This window comes from Sinocyclocheilus anshuiensis, unplaced genomic scaffold (genome assembly GCF_001515605.1).
Source record: "Sinocyclocheilus anshuiensis isolate Anshui unplaced genomic scaffold, SAMN03320099.WGS_v1.1 scaffold1704, whole genome shotgun sequence".
Taxonomy (NCBI): domain Eukaryota; kingdom Metazoa; phylum Chordata; class Actinopteri; order Cypriniformes; family Cyprinidae; genus Sinocyclocheilus; species Sinocyclocheilus anshuiensis.
In genome coordinates, this window is record NW_015555820.1 from 64058 (window position 1) to 80462 (window position 16405).

The 16405-nt window shown below is 40.9% G+C and overlaps 1 protein-coding gene across 1 annotated transcript in view; it reads right to left on the bottom strand.

Moving 5' to 3' along the window:
- The window catches only part of LOC107675308 (transcriptional activator GLI3-like), a 260552-nt gene that overhangs the window by 56415 nt on the left and 187732 nt on the right, over positions 1-16405 (bottom strand). Inside the window, exon 5 of the mRNA XM_016469608.1 lies at positions 1543-1748. Coding sequence (XP_016325094.1) covers positions 1543-1748 — 206 coding nt within the window. The remainder of the gene's footprint in view (positions 1-1542; positions 1749-16405) is intronic.

The following is a 16405-nucleotide window of genomic DNA, read 5'->3' on the forward strand; positions in this document are numbered from 1 at the left end:
ATGGCATCCAAAAAAAAAAAAAAAAGCCAAAAAATGGCAGCTCCTTGCGTTTTCAAAACTAAAATACACGTTTTGTATGATCGGCTTCTAATACAATAAGCTTTCAATGAAACAACTCAACGTTCCTTTGTTACTAGTTCTAAAGTGATGTTTTCGAATTAGTAACGGAGGCTTGGGTTTAGCTGTTAAACTGTCAATTTGAGATTTGAATCCATGGCGGAAGGAAGTAGTTTGCAGAAAAAAGGGGTTGTAAAGACACTCCGTTTTTGTTTCTTATGTATTTACACACTCGTGTGCCGTCAAACTGTTGTATAAACACAATATCACACTCGTAGCCGTGCGATATGGCTGTATATCGGCACACTGTGATTAACTACAGCACTCGTCATATATATATGTATATATATATATTTTTTTTTTGATTAACGTTTTCTCCATTAATGTATGTTTTAATAAATCTGTCATGAAAACAAGTTTTTATTACAGACACCATTTGAATGTTTACATTCAAATACAACAAACTGGAGTAGAAACATAATTCTGTTATTAAAGAGTTAGCATAAAAACTTACTTATATGCAATTTAAATATTTGTACAATCTGATTTATTTTACTCAACAAATGGCTTTTTACCAAGAACACCAAAAGGTCACATCAAACCAAACTGCATCAGCAAGTTTAATTTAGCCCGTATAGGGGTTCTTATCTGGGAATAGTTAATAACTATATGGTAATGCTTCATGTCTTCCTTTGACACATGGTAGATAGTAAAACCTGGCTGATGTTAGATAGCACCACAGTTCGATACAGTCATGATTATCTGTGGCCTGTGAGAGGCCCCTCTGATTGCCCCACTTTGGTATTTGTGCTTCAGGCTTCAATTAAAACTCCATGCCTGAGGAGAAGGCCAAGAGGCCAGCATACTGCAGAGCCTCTTTAAAAACAGCAGGCCTGTAATTACCCTGTAATGGATTTCCCAGTCTGACTTCACACATAAAACCAAAATGGCTTCCTGGCAGGCCTCTGGAGTCCATCTTCTAAACCATTCCCACTACTCATCCTTCCCTCCTTTATCGTGCCCTCCGCCCTCAACCATGGCCTTGAACTTCATCCCCATCTTAACTTAGGATGTGATCATTAGATTCTGCCTGACACGTTGAATGTTCCTCCAGAGGTTTGCTGACATGAGACAAAGATCAAAGAGAGTGACCCCAGCCAAACGATCAAAATATGTTCTCCCCCCTCCAGAGAGAAGCGTCACAGACAGATGAGGGATAAGATGAGGGATATACGAATGCCATATCCCGGGCCTCACCAGATAGATTGACAGAATGATAGTTAGATAAAACTGTAAAGATAGATAGATAGATTGATTTAATGAATTTAAGATTAATTTAAGGTATTATCAGTTTCTGAAAGACATGTGTTGTGTAAAATTTAGAAGTTAATCCTTGGAATTGTCTGCTCTGCTCACAATAGGTTGACATTTAGAAGAATTTAAAAGAATTTTAGCAGGAGCAGAACAGGTCTCTGAGGTACTCACCATCTGCGGGACTGAGGCCCCTGGCCGCAGAGATCATAGACAGAGAGGGACTGCTGTGCAGTGAGCGGATATAGTCCATGTAGGGGTTAATGTATGGATGTGGGGGGTTAAAGGGTGACTCCACCCCCACTGAAGGGTTCCGGTGTGGCGTGATCCGGATGAGGGAGATATCAGAAAATGCCGGGCTGGCCGCCAGTGCAGGAGGCCTGGAATCAGAGACAAAGAAAAGCATTTAACCACATTAGGAGTCTTTTTCATATGGTGTATTCTTCCATTCATTCCGTGGGGTGGGATGTTCCAAGTCTTTGGGGTTATTTGCAAAATGTCATGTTAACTGTGCATGTATCCAAAGCACATGCATACATTTAGAGACAAGCATAGAAGTAAACAGAGCTCTGCACAAGCCACAAAAGCTCGGCATGTGATCTATTCATTTTGGATCCCTGCTCCAGGTCTAGTGTCTGCACAGATTGGTGTAGGAGCTTGAGCAGGAAATGAATGGTGACACTATCTATCGGCCTCCATCTGCAGGGCCAAATCACAGAGAGAGCGGGAGGGAAAAAGCCCAAGCTAAATTCCAATTGCTCCCCTCGCAGACATTTTCTAAGATCAAAGCCAACTTTCAACACATCACATTTTAATCAGACAGAGGTGGCCAGGAATTCTCACCACTACCCACAATGCCTTGCCATATTTTCTTGAGATGGTGTCACTCAAGTCAAGATTGTGTTGTTTTCTTAAACAGCCCCTATTCAAGTATTATTATTTGAGTTTTTTTCAAGCAGGGTTGTCAATGTGGGTTTGTGTGACTTAGGATAAAGAAAAACAAAACACACTTAGGTTCTTTCATAATACTATAAGGTATAAGGGGCAATGAAATGAATGAAAGAATAAAATAATGAAATGAAAAAATAAAATACAATTAAGAAGATAACTGACTCTTGCAAACATACTTCCAAAAAGACACAAACAGTAAACAAGAAAACTTTTACAGTAAATTCCTTTAGAGAACTTTGACTTCAAGTGACCTCTCTGAAGGACCAGATGGACAGGATGGACCCAATTACACACTACAGCTTGTCCCCTATGAATTCTCTCCTGTCAGCCTCCGGAGTCTACTTCACCAGCCACTAATGAAAGAGTTTAGTCTGTTCCTCATAATGAAGAACAAAAGCGGAAGCAACAAAACTTTCTCTTGAAATGCCATCAAACCATTCAAGAGAATTCTGAAGGGTTTAAGGCAAGGTAAAAGACCGTCAACAGAGATGCTTTTGTATAGAAGCAATGCAGCATTGATTCTGATTTAGTCGCCCCGTATCAGTCCAAAAAACAATTCATTTGTTCTTTGAAATCATGAAGTCTACATGGAATTTGCACCTACATGCACTGTTGTCATAGTTAACTAAACTATAAAAAAAATCGATTTCGTTAACTGAAATAAAGCTGAAATAAAATAAAATAAATATTAGTAGTGGTAGAAAGAAGACTGAAAGTTTGTACTAAAGTACAAGTACTGTTACATTGCTGAAATAATACTCAATTACAAGTAAAAGTACAGGTGTTAAAAAAGGAATTAAGTAAAAGTACAAAGTACTTTTCTCAAAAACTACTCAGAGCACTAGTTACTTTTTAGCCGTTGATATTTAATGAACTGTCAAAAACCATGGAGTCAATATAATGCCACATATATATGCAAAATAATAAAGCTTTGCAAAAGAAAATAAAGTTTTGCAAAAGAAAAAATAAAGTTTTGCAAAAGAAAATAAAGTTTTGCAAACCAAAATAAAAGTATTGAGAAAAAATAAAAGTGTTTTTTGCAAACAAAAATAAAGAATTGCAAAAGAAAATGAAGTATTGTGAGAAAAAAAAGAAGGTTTGCAAACAAAAATAAAGAATTGCAAAATATAAATGAAACAGCACAAAAGCAATAATTTTGCAATACATATTTTCCATGGCCATCTCTACTAATTTATTTGCAACGCTGCTTTTATTTTGCGTTTCAGTCATGTTTGAGCTTGCAATACGTTTTTCCCTTTGCGCTTCAAGTTTCTGCGCGTCTCGCTTTCTGGCACTGTTTTGACATGGGGGTGGAGTCAAGGGACGGGGGCGTGTACAACAGGCCTGGGCATGCCTCCCTGGAAGTGACGTCATCGGCCCGAGACGCAGCTCACTGATCCAGGCACCATCGTTGAGCAGAGGCATGCGGGTGGATCGTTTCCTTTTATTCTCTAGCATTAAAACATGCATGTTTTCGTTTTATTAACAAATGTATATGTGTATTAGCAGGGTCTGCTCAAGTTAAAGAAGTTGTTAACATGAACATCTGCTGTTTACTTCTCTCAATGTGCACACTTTTATAGCATTAAAATGTGTATTGTTTCATTTGGTTAACTAAATGTGTTTGTTTAAAATCTCTTAACCTGTGGGAGGACGCCAGCAGTTGGGTTAGTCCATATTTGACCCAACATTGGGATGAAACAACCCAGCATTGTTTAGAGTGTATGAATCGAACTTTAGATCCAGGTTGATGACGCAGGACGCACAGCCGAAGTAGCATGTCCGACTCAAAAAGAACCCATTGTGCCAGTTAAACCAACTGTCGAAGTTTGCCGAGAGTTATCAAGGACTCAAAAAGAACCAAATGAGCCGGTTCAACCAGAGTGTTGACGAGAGTTACTGAGGATTCTGATGAGTGAGTTGACGATATTATGCAAGCCTGAGGCACGCGCTGGAAATATGACTACTGTTAGTAAATAAATCCCTTTCTGTCGAGAGATGTAAATAATGCAGATTATATTTTAAGTTAAGCAAAAACAAGGCTCTTTATAAGACTGGTTTATTCTTTCTGTATACTTTAGACATGTAGAACATATCTGTGTTTGTGCATCAGTGTAGAGATCTGCGCGGGACTATTTCTTTAGTCCTGCTCCTGCCCGCTCCCGCAAGGTTATATTCCGCACCCACCCGCCCCCACTATATATTCACTCTTTGTTCACCCGCTGTCCGCTTAGAATAATTTAGCATTCCCGCTAAATTTAGATATCGTTTCCAGAATCTCACATTTAAATTTCTGCTACTGAAAGAGATAGGCTAACAAATAAAAGTGTAGGCTGCACAAAATTGTAGGCCTATGTTATTTTATTCGTCTTGTCAAGAGTCTTGAATTTATTGACTTTGACTTGAATTTATATGAATTATCTTAAGACACAAAATTCGTTTAATATTTGATGCAACACAGTAGGAAAAGTGTCAGAGAAAATTAAAATGTTGTGCAAAAATTGTATTTCTTATTTTTATTCGTCTTGTCAGGATACAATTCGTTTAACATTTACAACACAATAGGAAAAAGTGTCACAGAGAGAAAAAAAATAAAAATGTAGGTTGTACAAAAATAGCCTATTTGCTATTTTTATTCGTCTTTTCAAAATACTAAATTTGTTTGACATTTTTCTGTTAACACAGTAGGAAAAGTGTCACAGAGAAAAATAAATAAATACGACATCTCATTTAAAATTATAGGCTAAGCAAAATATAAACAAATCCGAGTTGAACGTCCTTCATGGACAGCGCATCCACACTTTGCTCCATCCTTATTCTGCTCTGTCACTCATCGACAACCTGCCTGTTCTGTCTGAGGGCCGTATATTTACCACCAGTACAGCCTGTTCTGAGCATCCTTATGCACATGCTGTGCACAGACCGCACAAACGCGTGACGCAGAAAGCATGCGTGCAGCGCGTGCATAACAGTCCTGAGCGCAAGCTGTGCCGGTGGTCAATAAGAATAAAGCGCAGATATGCTGTTCTGAATGGACGTCGGGAACCGGATATTGTTAGACCGCCCGCTCCCGTTCAAATTACACCAGAGTGTACCAACCGCTACCGCGTTTTATTCGGGAATTTAATCCCGTGGCGCAAAAAATCTGGTTGGGTGAGCCGCGGGAATGCAAACCTCTACATCAGTGTCTGTAATGTGTGCTGTAGGTGCGAAACTTTTAGGAATCTTATCCAAGTTGTAGGCTAGTCAATACTGGTCAGTCGTATCTGACATAAAGGATCCGTGAATGAAACTGACCACTGACACCATTAAGTGAATGAAAGGCAATAATCAGCAATATGCATTCACACAAATAACTTTTTTATTTTAATGTATAATATGTGTTGACACAAATGACTTTATTTTAATGTTTCATTGATACAACATGGCACTGGGTTGTTAGAAAAGAAATGTGTAGTGACATCATTACTTGATTGCGTCAGGAACCGATTATTTTGAACGATTTTGAACCTCGCGGAAATGAACCGGACTTTGCATCACTAGGCTCGTTCGAGATGCATCGGCGCTGCGCAGACCGATCGGCTTATGACATCAAAGTACCGCGAGAGCAGTGGCATGCGGTGGTGTTTTAAAATGAGGAGGCAGTTATATATAATATATATAATTCATTTCCTTGTTACACGTAATGTTTACACTAAATACAAATAGCTATAGATTCTATTTACACCTAGCAGGATTTCCTGCTATTTATACTACTTATTGCAGATAGTGGCAATTATCTGCACCTCAGTATTGTCATACATTATAAAACAGTATGCAATAATAACAATAACAACGACGTCTCTTCCAGCTCCTACCATCAGGAAGACGGTACTGGAGCATCAGAGTTTCTTTTTTTTCTTTTTTTTAATTTTTTTATGCATAGGTAAACATTTATATATAGTATATTCATAGTCAAAATCTGTCAGTAGGTTAGCTGTGTATAGGTACAGTGTTTATGTGAAGCATCCGTATAGTCTGTATTTTTTTAACTTATGTATAGGTAAACATTTATATATATATATATAGTATATTTATAATCAAAATCAGTCAGTAGGTTAGTTGTGTATAGGTTTTTACTGCTTTACTGTATAGGTTTTTACTGTTTTACTTCATTGTTGTATGCCTGTATTTATGTAACACCGTGGTCCTGTGAGGCACGACATTTCGTTCCACTGTATGTCCCCACATGCAGCAGAATGACAATAAAGCTCAACTTGAACTTGACTTGAAAGCAGACAATAAAACGTGTGATATCTGATTTGAAAAAGTAGAAAAAAAAGTTCGGCAAAATGCGATTCAAACCCCGGTCGATCGCGTCAAAAAAGACTTCAACACGTACTTTACCATCTGTGTCACTGGAGCTGTTATTAGACGATAGTCTTTTGTAATGCTTTATAATCACACGTTGATGGGCGGAGTTAGTGTAAATACCATCTGCCAACAAGGCGGGCTATTTGCACTTGTAAATAGACATTCAGTTTTTTATTTGTGAACTGATGTTCAGCTGTTCTTTTTAATAGTCAACTTATTTTCAGGTCATTGTCATAAAAGCCCTGTAAACTTTGTCACAAGCACGAAGATACATCATTCATTTCATCAAGCTGAATGCTCACTAAAAACTGACACAGTCATCACGTTTTCAAGTCATTTCATGTTCCATTTTGATGTGATATCTAAGCAGGAGAGTTGTTTACTTACTTTATAATTAGTCAATAACGACATAATTTTCTTCATTCAGGCCGAGAGCTCGCACGAAAACAAGAGGCGGGATTTATCACACGAACCAATCACATCCAATCATAACTGATCATATCCAATCAAAGCGCGACGGAGGCATTGCCTCCTCTCACGTGACTTTCCCCCATTCATCTCAATGAGCCTCCAGAAAAGTCACGGCACGCTTTGGGGTCTCTGTAGAAAGTCTATGGACCGAAGGGAGGCAAGCCTCCGGCTGTAACTTTACCTGCGGGTGTCGCTGTTGGACAGTGTTACTTTATGAAAAAAAAGTGACTTTTAGACTTTTAATGTCATATTTAGTCATATTTGCGTTGTTTTATTTTTGTAATATCGATTATTTTCTCATCCACTTTTGAGGAGAGGAGACACTGCCTCCTCGGAGGAAACGCCCCTGCGCGAGAGTGATTGGAGTGCAGACGGCTCTTTAAGGTTTTGAATCGCTCTCGCTGTACTTTGATGTCATACTTTTACATACGATCAGTCTGCGCAACGCTGATGCATCTTGAACAAGCCTACTAGCTCCAACTTGCCTCAGCACACCTGCCTGGAAATTTCTAGTATGCCTAGTTAGACATTGATTAGCTGGTTCAGGTGAGTTTAACTGGGGTTGGAGCTGAACTGTGCAGGACAGTGGCCCTCCAGGAGCAGGACTGGACACCCCTAATCTATCTAAATATGTGAAAAAGCTGCACTGGCTGAGTCAGCTGGCTGCTCTCAAAATGCTCTTGCGGTGCTTTGATGCCACACGTGACAGTGACGTGGCGTCGGCGCCGTCTCAAGTCTGACAAAATTTCTAACAGGCATGCACTGTTTCAAGTAAGATTCCGATCGATCTGCACTGCGCAGCGTCACGTTTAGTCGAACCAAATACTATAGGCTTATTCGAGATGCATTGGCGCTGCGCAGACCGATCGGTGTACGACATCAAAGTACCGTGAGTGTGATTAGAGAGCAGATGACTCTTTAAGCTTTTGAATTGCTCTCGCTGTACTTTGATGTCATATGCCGATCGGTCTGCGCAGTGCCAATGCATCTCAAACAAGCCTAATAGAATACTCAAGACGTGTCAGTTGTATAGTTTTGAATGGGGAAAAATGCAATGCTCAATATCGCCGTTCTATAGAACGAAGCCCTGCCTTCTGGGTAAAAGAGCAAATTGGTAATCAGTAAAGTCAGCGCGTCACTGCAGCTGCCCTTAGAAGTCCCAGTTGCTATAGAAACAGTCAGCATTCTGAGATGTGTGCTCAGGACTGCGCATTCGCACTGGATGGTCTAGCCTGAAAAATACGCTTTTTTAAATGCTATTTGAGCAAAATAAACAACATTTATGAGACAGTTGTTGTCAGAATTCATTGGTGATTTCAAATATGAAATTTAATCTTAAGCTTGGCGAACAGTTTTGGAGAATTTGATATTTCCCCATTCAAAGAGATAGGAGCTGCACTTGCATGCCCGAGAGGCGTTTCAAAGATGGCCGCCGAGTGACATGACTTGCCTTAAAGGGACTTTGGATGAACACACCTAGTGTCTTACTATTGGGAGATGAGAGGGTCTGTATTACTTACTATTGGAGAAAGCGTAATGTCAACTTGGATCACGTGTGCCTTAACCAATCACATTACAGCCTTGATGTCATTGAATTTCAATCAGAGTTGTGCGATACACAATCGCCATTTACAGATACCATAGGAATGAATGAGAAGTGCCGTAAACTGTATCCCACCTGTCGCAAAAAGTCTGACTTCTCTTATAAAACATAATTTTTTTCGGGTGAAAACTCTAAAAATAGTTAAATCCAAAACTATTGTTTAGTGTAAAACATGTTGAAGATTAGCCGATAGGCTGTCAATTCATTAAATGATAAGCTGTTTCCTCTAAAATTCTGTTTATTTAGCGCAGTGAAGCCTCTCCTTCATTGACATCCACTAAAAAAAAGGACCTCTGGTCTCCTTTCCCACGTACTGCCAAAGTGGAAGCATTAGCATTAGCATTAGCCGTTACACTTTTTTGGCTAAAGATTGCAGTCTTGCCTTCTAGTGGCTTTGTCTATTGGCTAGGTGTACAAGACGGTGAGCTTTGGCGATGCGAGTGTGGGTATGCGTACTTCTGGTCTTTGCGACGTTCGTATTTACTGTAAGGGGAAAATTGGCTAGATAGATATAATTAATGTTTTTCAAATTAAATAGCGGAAATGGTATATCAAAGACAAGAGAAAACATCCTCCTTACACATACCTCTGTGTGGTAATTTGTCAAGATACAATGCGGAGATTGTTTCATTCTTCTGTTGATTATGCGGTTCTGTGTCAGTGGTTTGTCAAAATCCACGGGGATCTTCATTCAAACACAAACCACTCAAATGTGCAATACTGTATATTTTCGGAAAGTTTATTTTGTTCTGACTTATTTGTAAAATCGTAAGGTTTGCGACTGTCAAGCGACATGCTCAGAGATTTCTGCATTATGGACTCAATGTATGTTTTATTAACTTTATTTGGTAGCCTTATTTATAACTGTATTGGTACAATTTAACATAATTTAATTATAGTAGGTTTGCATTTATTAAAAGATCAGTGTTTGTATTTCCCTGTGTGTTTTTATTCATATATATCTGTTTTGTGAAAATGATCATCTGTTGCATAAATCATCATCTTTCTGGTGTCTATAAACAGGGCATACAGTATATATTTACAAATAGTTTGTAAAAACTTTAATTAGTCATAACTATTTATTAATTTTATCTTTTTACAGCCCGTTTTCATCTAAAAATATGTTGGTAACACTTTCTATGAAGCCCATATTTATAATACATTATAAGGGTCTTCTTAAGGCATTATAATGAATGCATAATGCATTATAAAAACCCTTATAATATGTTATATCATCTTATGAATATTCATAAGAACAGTTTTAATGTTTTATAATATTTAGTTATTTGTGGTTATAGCTTTTAAGAGTATGATGATTTATAACACACAGTGAACATGTTGCATCCACTTAAGTTACAATGGATTATATTTCTCATAGTTATAATGTATTATAAGTCTCATATCTTGCCATATTTCTTATGCTACTTTACTTAAAGCCATCAAAGACCACTTATAAGTATAGTAGTAATAATAATAATAATAATAATATTTTTTTCTCAAACACCCATAAGATCAGAAATCAGATCAGATGAATGTGTAATAAGACATATTTGCTTTGAACTATTTTTAATGTAATATCAGTTTGATTATTTTGATGGTTCCTCAACAGACAAACTGACTAGTGAAAATGTTGATGGAACAAACTGATACATGTGCATAATTGAGAAATGGATATTTATGAAGATCAATTGATGTCTCACAAGGCATATGTATTTCAGTTCAATGTAATACAAACATTTTAGAGAAATAAGTAATTTGTACAATTAAATAATTGGTAAGGGAAAAAGACATTATGTAGCTGTCACGGTTCATAGAGACATCGGCCCCTTCTGGTTGTTCTGTGTACTACTGTGGATTGGTTATTAGGTTCAGCTGTGGCTCGTCAGCTGCCCCATATTAGTCTTAGCGTTTGGTCTTGTCTTTGTCAGATTGTTGTCTCATGTCTGTTCTTGTTGCAGTGCCTCGTGTTTTGCTCGGTTCCTGATTCCTGCTCTCTGGTGGATTTACTGGCTGCAGTTTCTGGATTATTGGACTGGTTTCCACTCGTTGTCTCGTGGTTGGAGATTTATGCGTCTTTGCTCACTGCAGCCTAGCGTTACCGAGGAGGCCTGTCATCACTGCACCCACGACTATCTGTTTTCTGTGACTTTACTTGTTTTGTTCACGTTTAATAAATTACCATCTTACCTCACATTTGAATCCATCTTGTATTTCCTGACAGAACAATCTGACCATAAGTATGGATTCAGCGAGTGCGTCTGACGTCGGTGAATTTCTGTCTAACAGTGTTATACGTTTAGACAGACAAGAGGAACAGATGGTGGCTACGGGTCGTGCGGTGCAAGCCTTGGTAACGCAGGTATCCGAGCTTACTACCCAGCTTCAACATCTGAGGACCGATCCTGCGACATTACCCACTGCGCAAGCTCCACGGCTGTTTCCCCCTCAATCATCGCTCACTACTCAACACGAGCCACGTTTACCACCTCCTGCTTCATACTCTGGAGAGCCTCGCCTTTTGTCGAGCTTTTTTAACCAGATGCTCGTTGTTTTTTTCTCTCCAACCCCAGACTTTCTGTATGGAACGATCTAAGGTGGCTCTGGTGTTGACACTACTGTCTGGGCAAGCAGCTTTGTGGGGAACAGCCGTGTGGGAGAACCAACATCAATGCTGTTCCTCATTCCAAGCACTAGCGGAGGAGATGAAGAGAGTTTTCGACCGTGCTGTGACGGGACGTGAAGCGGCTCGGTTGTTGGCCGATCTACGTCAAGGTGCTCTTTCTGTCTCCGATTATTCCATCGAGTTTCGTACCATGGCGGCCGAGTGCAAGTGGAACGAGGAAGCGCAGTGGGATATGTTCCTGCATGGGCTAGCTGATCGCATCCAGAGGGAGATTTTTATGCTGGAACTACCTACTAAACTGGATGATCTTATTGCTCTTGCCATTCGTATGGATGCACGTTTACAGCAGCAGGAACAACGTGTGTTACGGAGGGCAGCTCTGGTTTCTTCGGATCTCTGTGCTCCGTTCTCTAGTGATGCGGTCAGCTCAGCACAGGATCCAGAGCCCATGCAGGTGGGTAGGGATCGGCTATCCCGGGAGGAGAAGGATTGTCGTCGGTCCAGAGGATTATGTCTGTACTGTGGAACGGCGGGACATTTTGCCTCTGTTTGTCCGTTAAAAGCCAGTGCCCAGCAGTAGATGGGAGGTTACTGTCGGGTGGGATGTCGCTGGAGAAATCCTCTTCTAGCACTCTCCTCCCGGTACGGCTGCAGTGGGAGAGCACTCTTCACTCTTGTCAAGCCCTCGTGGACTCTGGAGCCGAAGGTAACTTCATGGACTATCAGTTCGCTCACCAACTTCACCTTTCTGTGTCCTCTCTCAATCAGCCCATTTCTGTCAGCGCTCTCAATGGTCAAGATCTTCCTACCATCACTCACACTACTGGTCTGTTGACTCTTATCACATCAGGAAATCATTCGGAAATCATAAGTTTTTTACTGGTTGACTCTCCGCTCGGTCCTGTGGTTCTGGGTCATCCGTGGCTCAATCTCCATAATCCTCACATTGACTGGCGCTCTAATACTCTTTTGTCGTGGAGTGAACGTTGTCATGCTGTTTGTCTTATGTCTGCTTGTTCGTTTGTGTCTAGTTCTGTTTTCCAGAAGGAGTCGGTGGATCTGTCAAACGTGCCCAAGGAGTACCTGGCTGTGCTATAGATTTAGTGCCAGGTAAGTCTCCGCCTAAAGGCAAGCTTTATTCGCTCTCTGCTCCGGAGAGGGAGGCCATGGAGAAATATATTTCTGATTCTCTGGCAGCTGGGCTTATCCGTCCTTCCTCTTCCCCTGCAGGTGCCGGGTTCTTTTTTGTGAAGAAAAAGGATGGATCTCTACGGCCGTGTATTGATTATCGGGGGTTGAACAGCATCACGGTAAGGGATACTTATCCCTTACCGCTGATGTCTTCGGCTTTCGAACGGCTGAAGGGGGCATCTTTTTTTCACCAAACTGGACCTGCGTAACACCTACCATTTGGTTCGTATAAGGGAGGGGGATGAGTGGAAAACTGCCTTTAATACCCCCAGGGGGCACTTCGAATACCGGGTTATGCCGTTCGGGCTGTCCAACTCACCGGCGGTTTTCCAGGCACTCGTCAATGACGTGCTGAGAGACATGGTAGATACAATTAGCTGCCCCTCTGACTGCCTTGACCTCCACCAAGACTGCGTCCAGGTGGTCTAGTGCAGCTCACGCTGCATTTACCAACCTCAAGAGTCGCTTTGTTTCGGCTCCTATTCTGATTGCCCCTGATCCTTCACGTCAGTTTGTGGTGGAGGTCGATGCTTCAGAGGTGGGGGTTGGTGCGGTTCTATCCCAATGTTCTCCTGCGGACGATAGGATACACCCTTGTGCGTTTTTTTTCTCATCGTTTGTCCCTCGCCGAACAGAACTATGACATTGGTAATAGAGAGCTGTTGGCTATTAAGTTATCTTTGGAGGAGTGGCGCCATTGGTTGGAGGGCTCGGGGGTGCCTTTTATCGTCTGGACTGATCACAAGAACCTTGAGTACATCAGGTCGGCTAAACGTCTCAACTCCAGGCAGGCTCGGTGGGCTCTTTTTTTCGGTCGTTTCGATTTCTCCATCTCGTACCGTCCGGGCTCCAAAAACACCAAACCCGATGCTTTGTCCCGTGTTTTTGACCGTTCAGATAGACAGACCACTCCAGAGTTAATTTTACCAGAGAGATTTGTTGTCTCCACTATCACTTGGGAGATTGAGTCTAAGGTCCGCACAGCCTTACAAGGGGTAATGCCCCTGTTCGGATGTCCACCGGGTCTGTTATTTGTGCCGGAGGGTTTAAGGTCAGACGTCATCCGCTGGGGCCACTGTTCCAAGGTCGCTTGTCACCCGGGGATTAATCGAACGATTTCATTAGTTAAACAAAGCTTCTGGTGGCCAGTGATGGCTCGTGACATTCGGGATTTCGTTTTGGCCTGCTCGGTTTGTGCTTGTTGTAAGACTTCCAATCGTTCCCCGGAGGGTCTCCTTCAACCGCTGTCCGTCCCTTCGAGACCCTGGTCCCACATAGCGCTAGATTTCGTTTCCGCCCTACCTCCGTCCCAGGGTAACACGCTTGTTTTGACCGTGGTGGACAGGTTCTCGAAGGCGGCCCATTTTATTCCCCTGCCCAAATTACCTTCTGCCAGGGAGACGGCGGTTGCTGTCATTGATCACGTCTTTCGCATTCATGTCCTGACAGACGTGGTTTCTGACAGGGGTCCCCAATTCATTTCCAAATTTTGGAGAGAATTTTGTTGGCTACTGGGGGCGAGTGTTAGTCTTTCTTCTTGTTTTCATCCTCAGAGCAACGGGCAGACAGTGCGGGCCAACCAAGATCTGGAACGGGTGTTACGATGTTTGGTTTCGCAGAACCCATCCTCGTGGTGCCAACAACTCTCTTGGGTGGAGTACGCACACAACTCATTGCCAGTGTCATCTACGGGCCTTTCTCCGTTTGAGTGTAGCGTAGGGTACCAGCCACCTATTTTTCCTGATCTGGAATCCGAAGTCGCGGTCCCCTCTGCCCACGCCTTTGTCCAGAGGTGCCACCGCACTTGGAGAACTGCTCGTCAGACGCTTCTCCGGGTGGGGGTGCGCACCAAGGCCCAGGCCGATCGCCACCGGTCGAAGCCTCCTGTCTACGTCGTTGGTCAAGAAGTGTGGCTTTCTAGTAAACATATTCCTCTCCACTCCGTGTCTAGTAAGTTGGCTCCTAAATTTATTGGCCCGTTCCCTGTCACTAAGATTCTTAGTCCAGTGGCAGTCCGCCTCAAACTTCCTCCAGCGTACAACTCTAAAAATAGTTCAATCCAAAACTATTGTTTAGTGTAAAACATGTTGAAGATTAGGCTGTCAATTCATTAAATTATAAGCTGTTTCCTCGAAAAAGCTGTTTATTTAGCGTAGTGAAGCCTCTCCTCCATTGACATCCATTCAAAAAATAAAAACGCCTCTGGGGCCTCATTTATAAAATGTTGCGTATAAACCGTCCTAAATTTGTTCTAAGATAATTCCTCAAAAGTGCGCAAGTGCGATTCAGAGAAAACGAATGTGCGCACAAAAACACGTGCGTATGCCTCTCTTCCAGATGTGACATTTATAAATCGCAAATGATCTTGAAATTGTGCGCAGCTGACTGGCGTCAGATCTCCGCCTTGTAAACGCCCCCCAATTAATATCATTACCATATAAAAGAGCACATAAAATTCTTTAGATTTTAAAATCTAACAATTCTTAGATTTTAAAATTTTACTTACCATTAAGGCTGTTAATAATCTCACTCCTTCATACCTTTCTAATCTTCTACACCCCCACTCGTACTCTCAGACCTTCTTCATCAGTTTTTCTTACTTCCCCACAGATTTGTTTAGACATTATTGGGTGTAGAGCCTTTAGCTATGCTGCTGCTCATTAATGGAATTCATTCAAAACTGTGGTAGACTATCTTGCAGGACTCACCTAAAAAGGCCTGTTTTTTATTTTTTAATAATTATAATTTTTTTAATTTATGCATTTCGCAGACGCTTTTATCCAAAGCGACTTACAGTGCATTCAAGCAATATACATTTTTTACTAGTGTCACGGTTCATAGAGGCATCGGCCCCTTCTGGTTGTTCTGTGTACTACTGTGGATTGGTTATTAGGTTCAGCTGTGGCTCGTCAGCTGCCCTATATTAGTCTTTGCGTTTGGTCTTGTCTTTGTCAGATTGTTGTCTCATGTCTGTTCTTGTTGCAGTGCCTCGTGTTTTGCTCGGTTCCTGATTTCTGCTCTCTGGTGGATTTACTGGCTGCAGTTTGCTGGATATTTGGACTGGTTACCACTCATTGTCTCCTGCTTGGAGGTTTATGCATCTTTGCTCACTGCAGCCTAGCATTACCAAGGAGGCCTGTCATCACTGCACCCACGACTGATTTCTGTGACTTGTTTTGTTCACGTTTAATAAATTACCATCTTACCTCGCAAATTTAAGTAATATTTTCAGTCATCTTATAAAAAATTAGCCATCCTACTTTTAAAATCACTTGCTATGACAACTACTAAAAACTTTAGTATCACGAAATTCTTGCAAAACTTTAAAAAACATTACTGAAAAAAATTGGACGTTTCATATCATAATAAAATAAATTATTACACGATTATGGTCTCCGGTCTGAAAAAAAACCTGCATGTGATTTGGCATTTCTTTATATTTACTCAGTTTACTAATGCTGCTCAAATGTGCCATTAATGTACTGACACAAAAATATATAGTGCATTTAACTGATGTAAATGAAAAAAAAACAAAGTGTAAGGCTATTCATTTTCACAGAAGCAAAGCAGCAGATGTTATACATAAAAACGGTTACCAATGTTATTGAATAGAATATATTAAAACCGCTATTGACATAGGCCTATTCTTATAGGCTACACAGACAAAACAGTCGGAGATGCATTTATGCATTTTTTTTTCTATTATACGCATTAGTAGTAAATCAAGACTTCGCAAGTTCTCTTGTAAAATAAAATAATAAAAAAGTAAAGAGTAAAGAACTCTCAACATTAGGCTACTAAAAAGGTCAGTTTAATCTCGCAAAAACTCCCGTTAATAAAAAAAC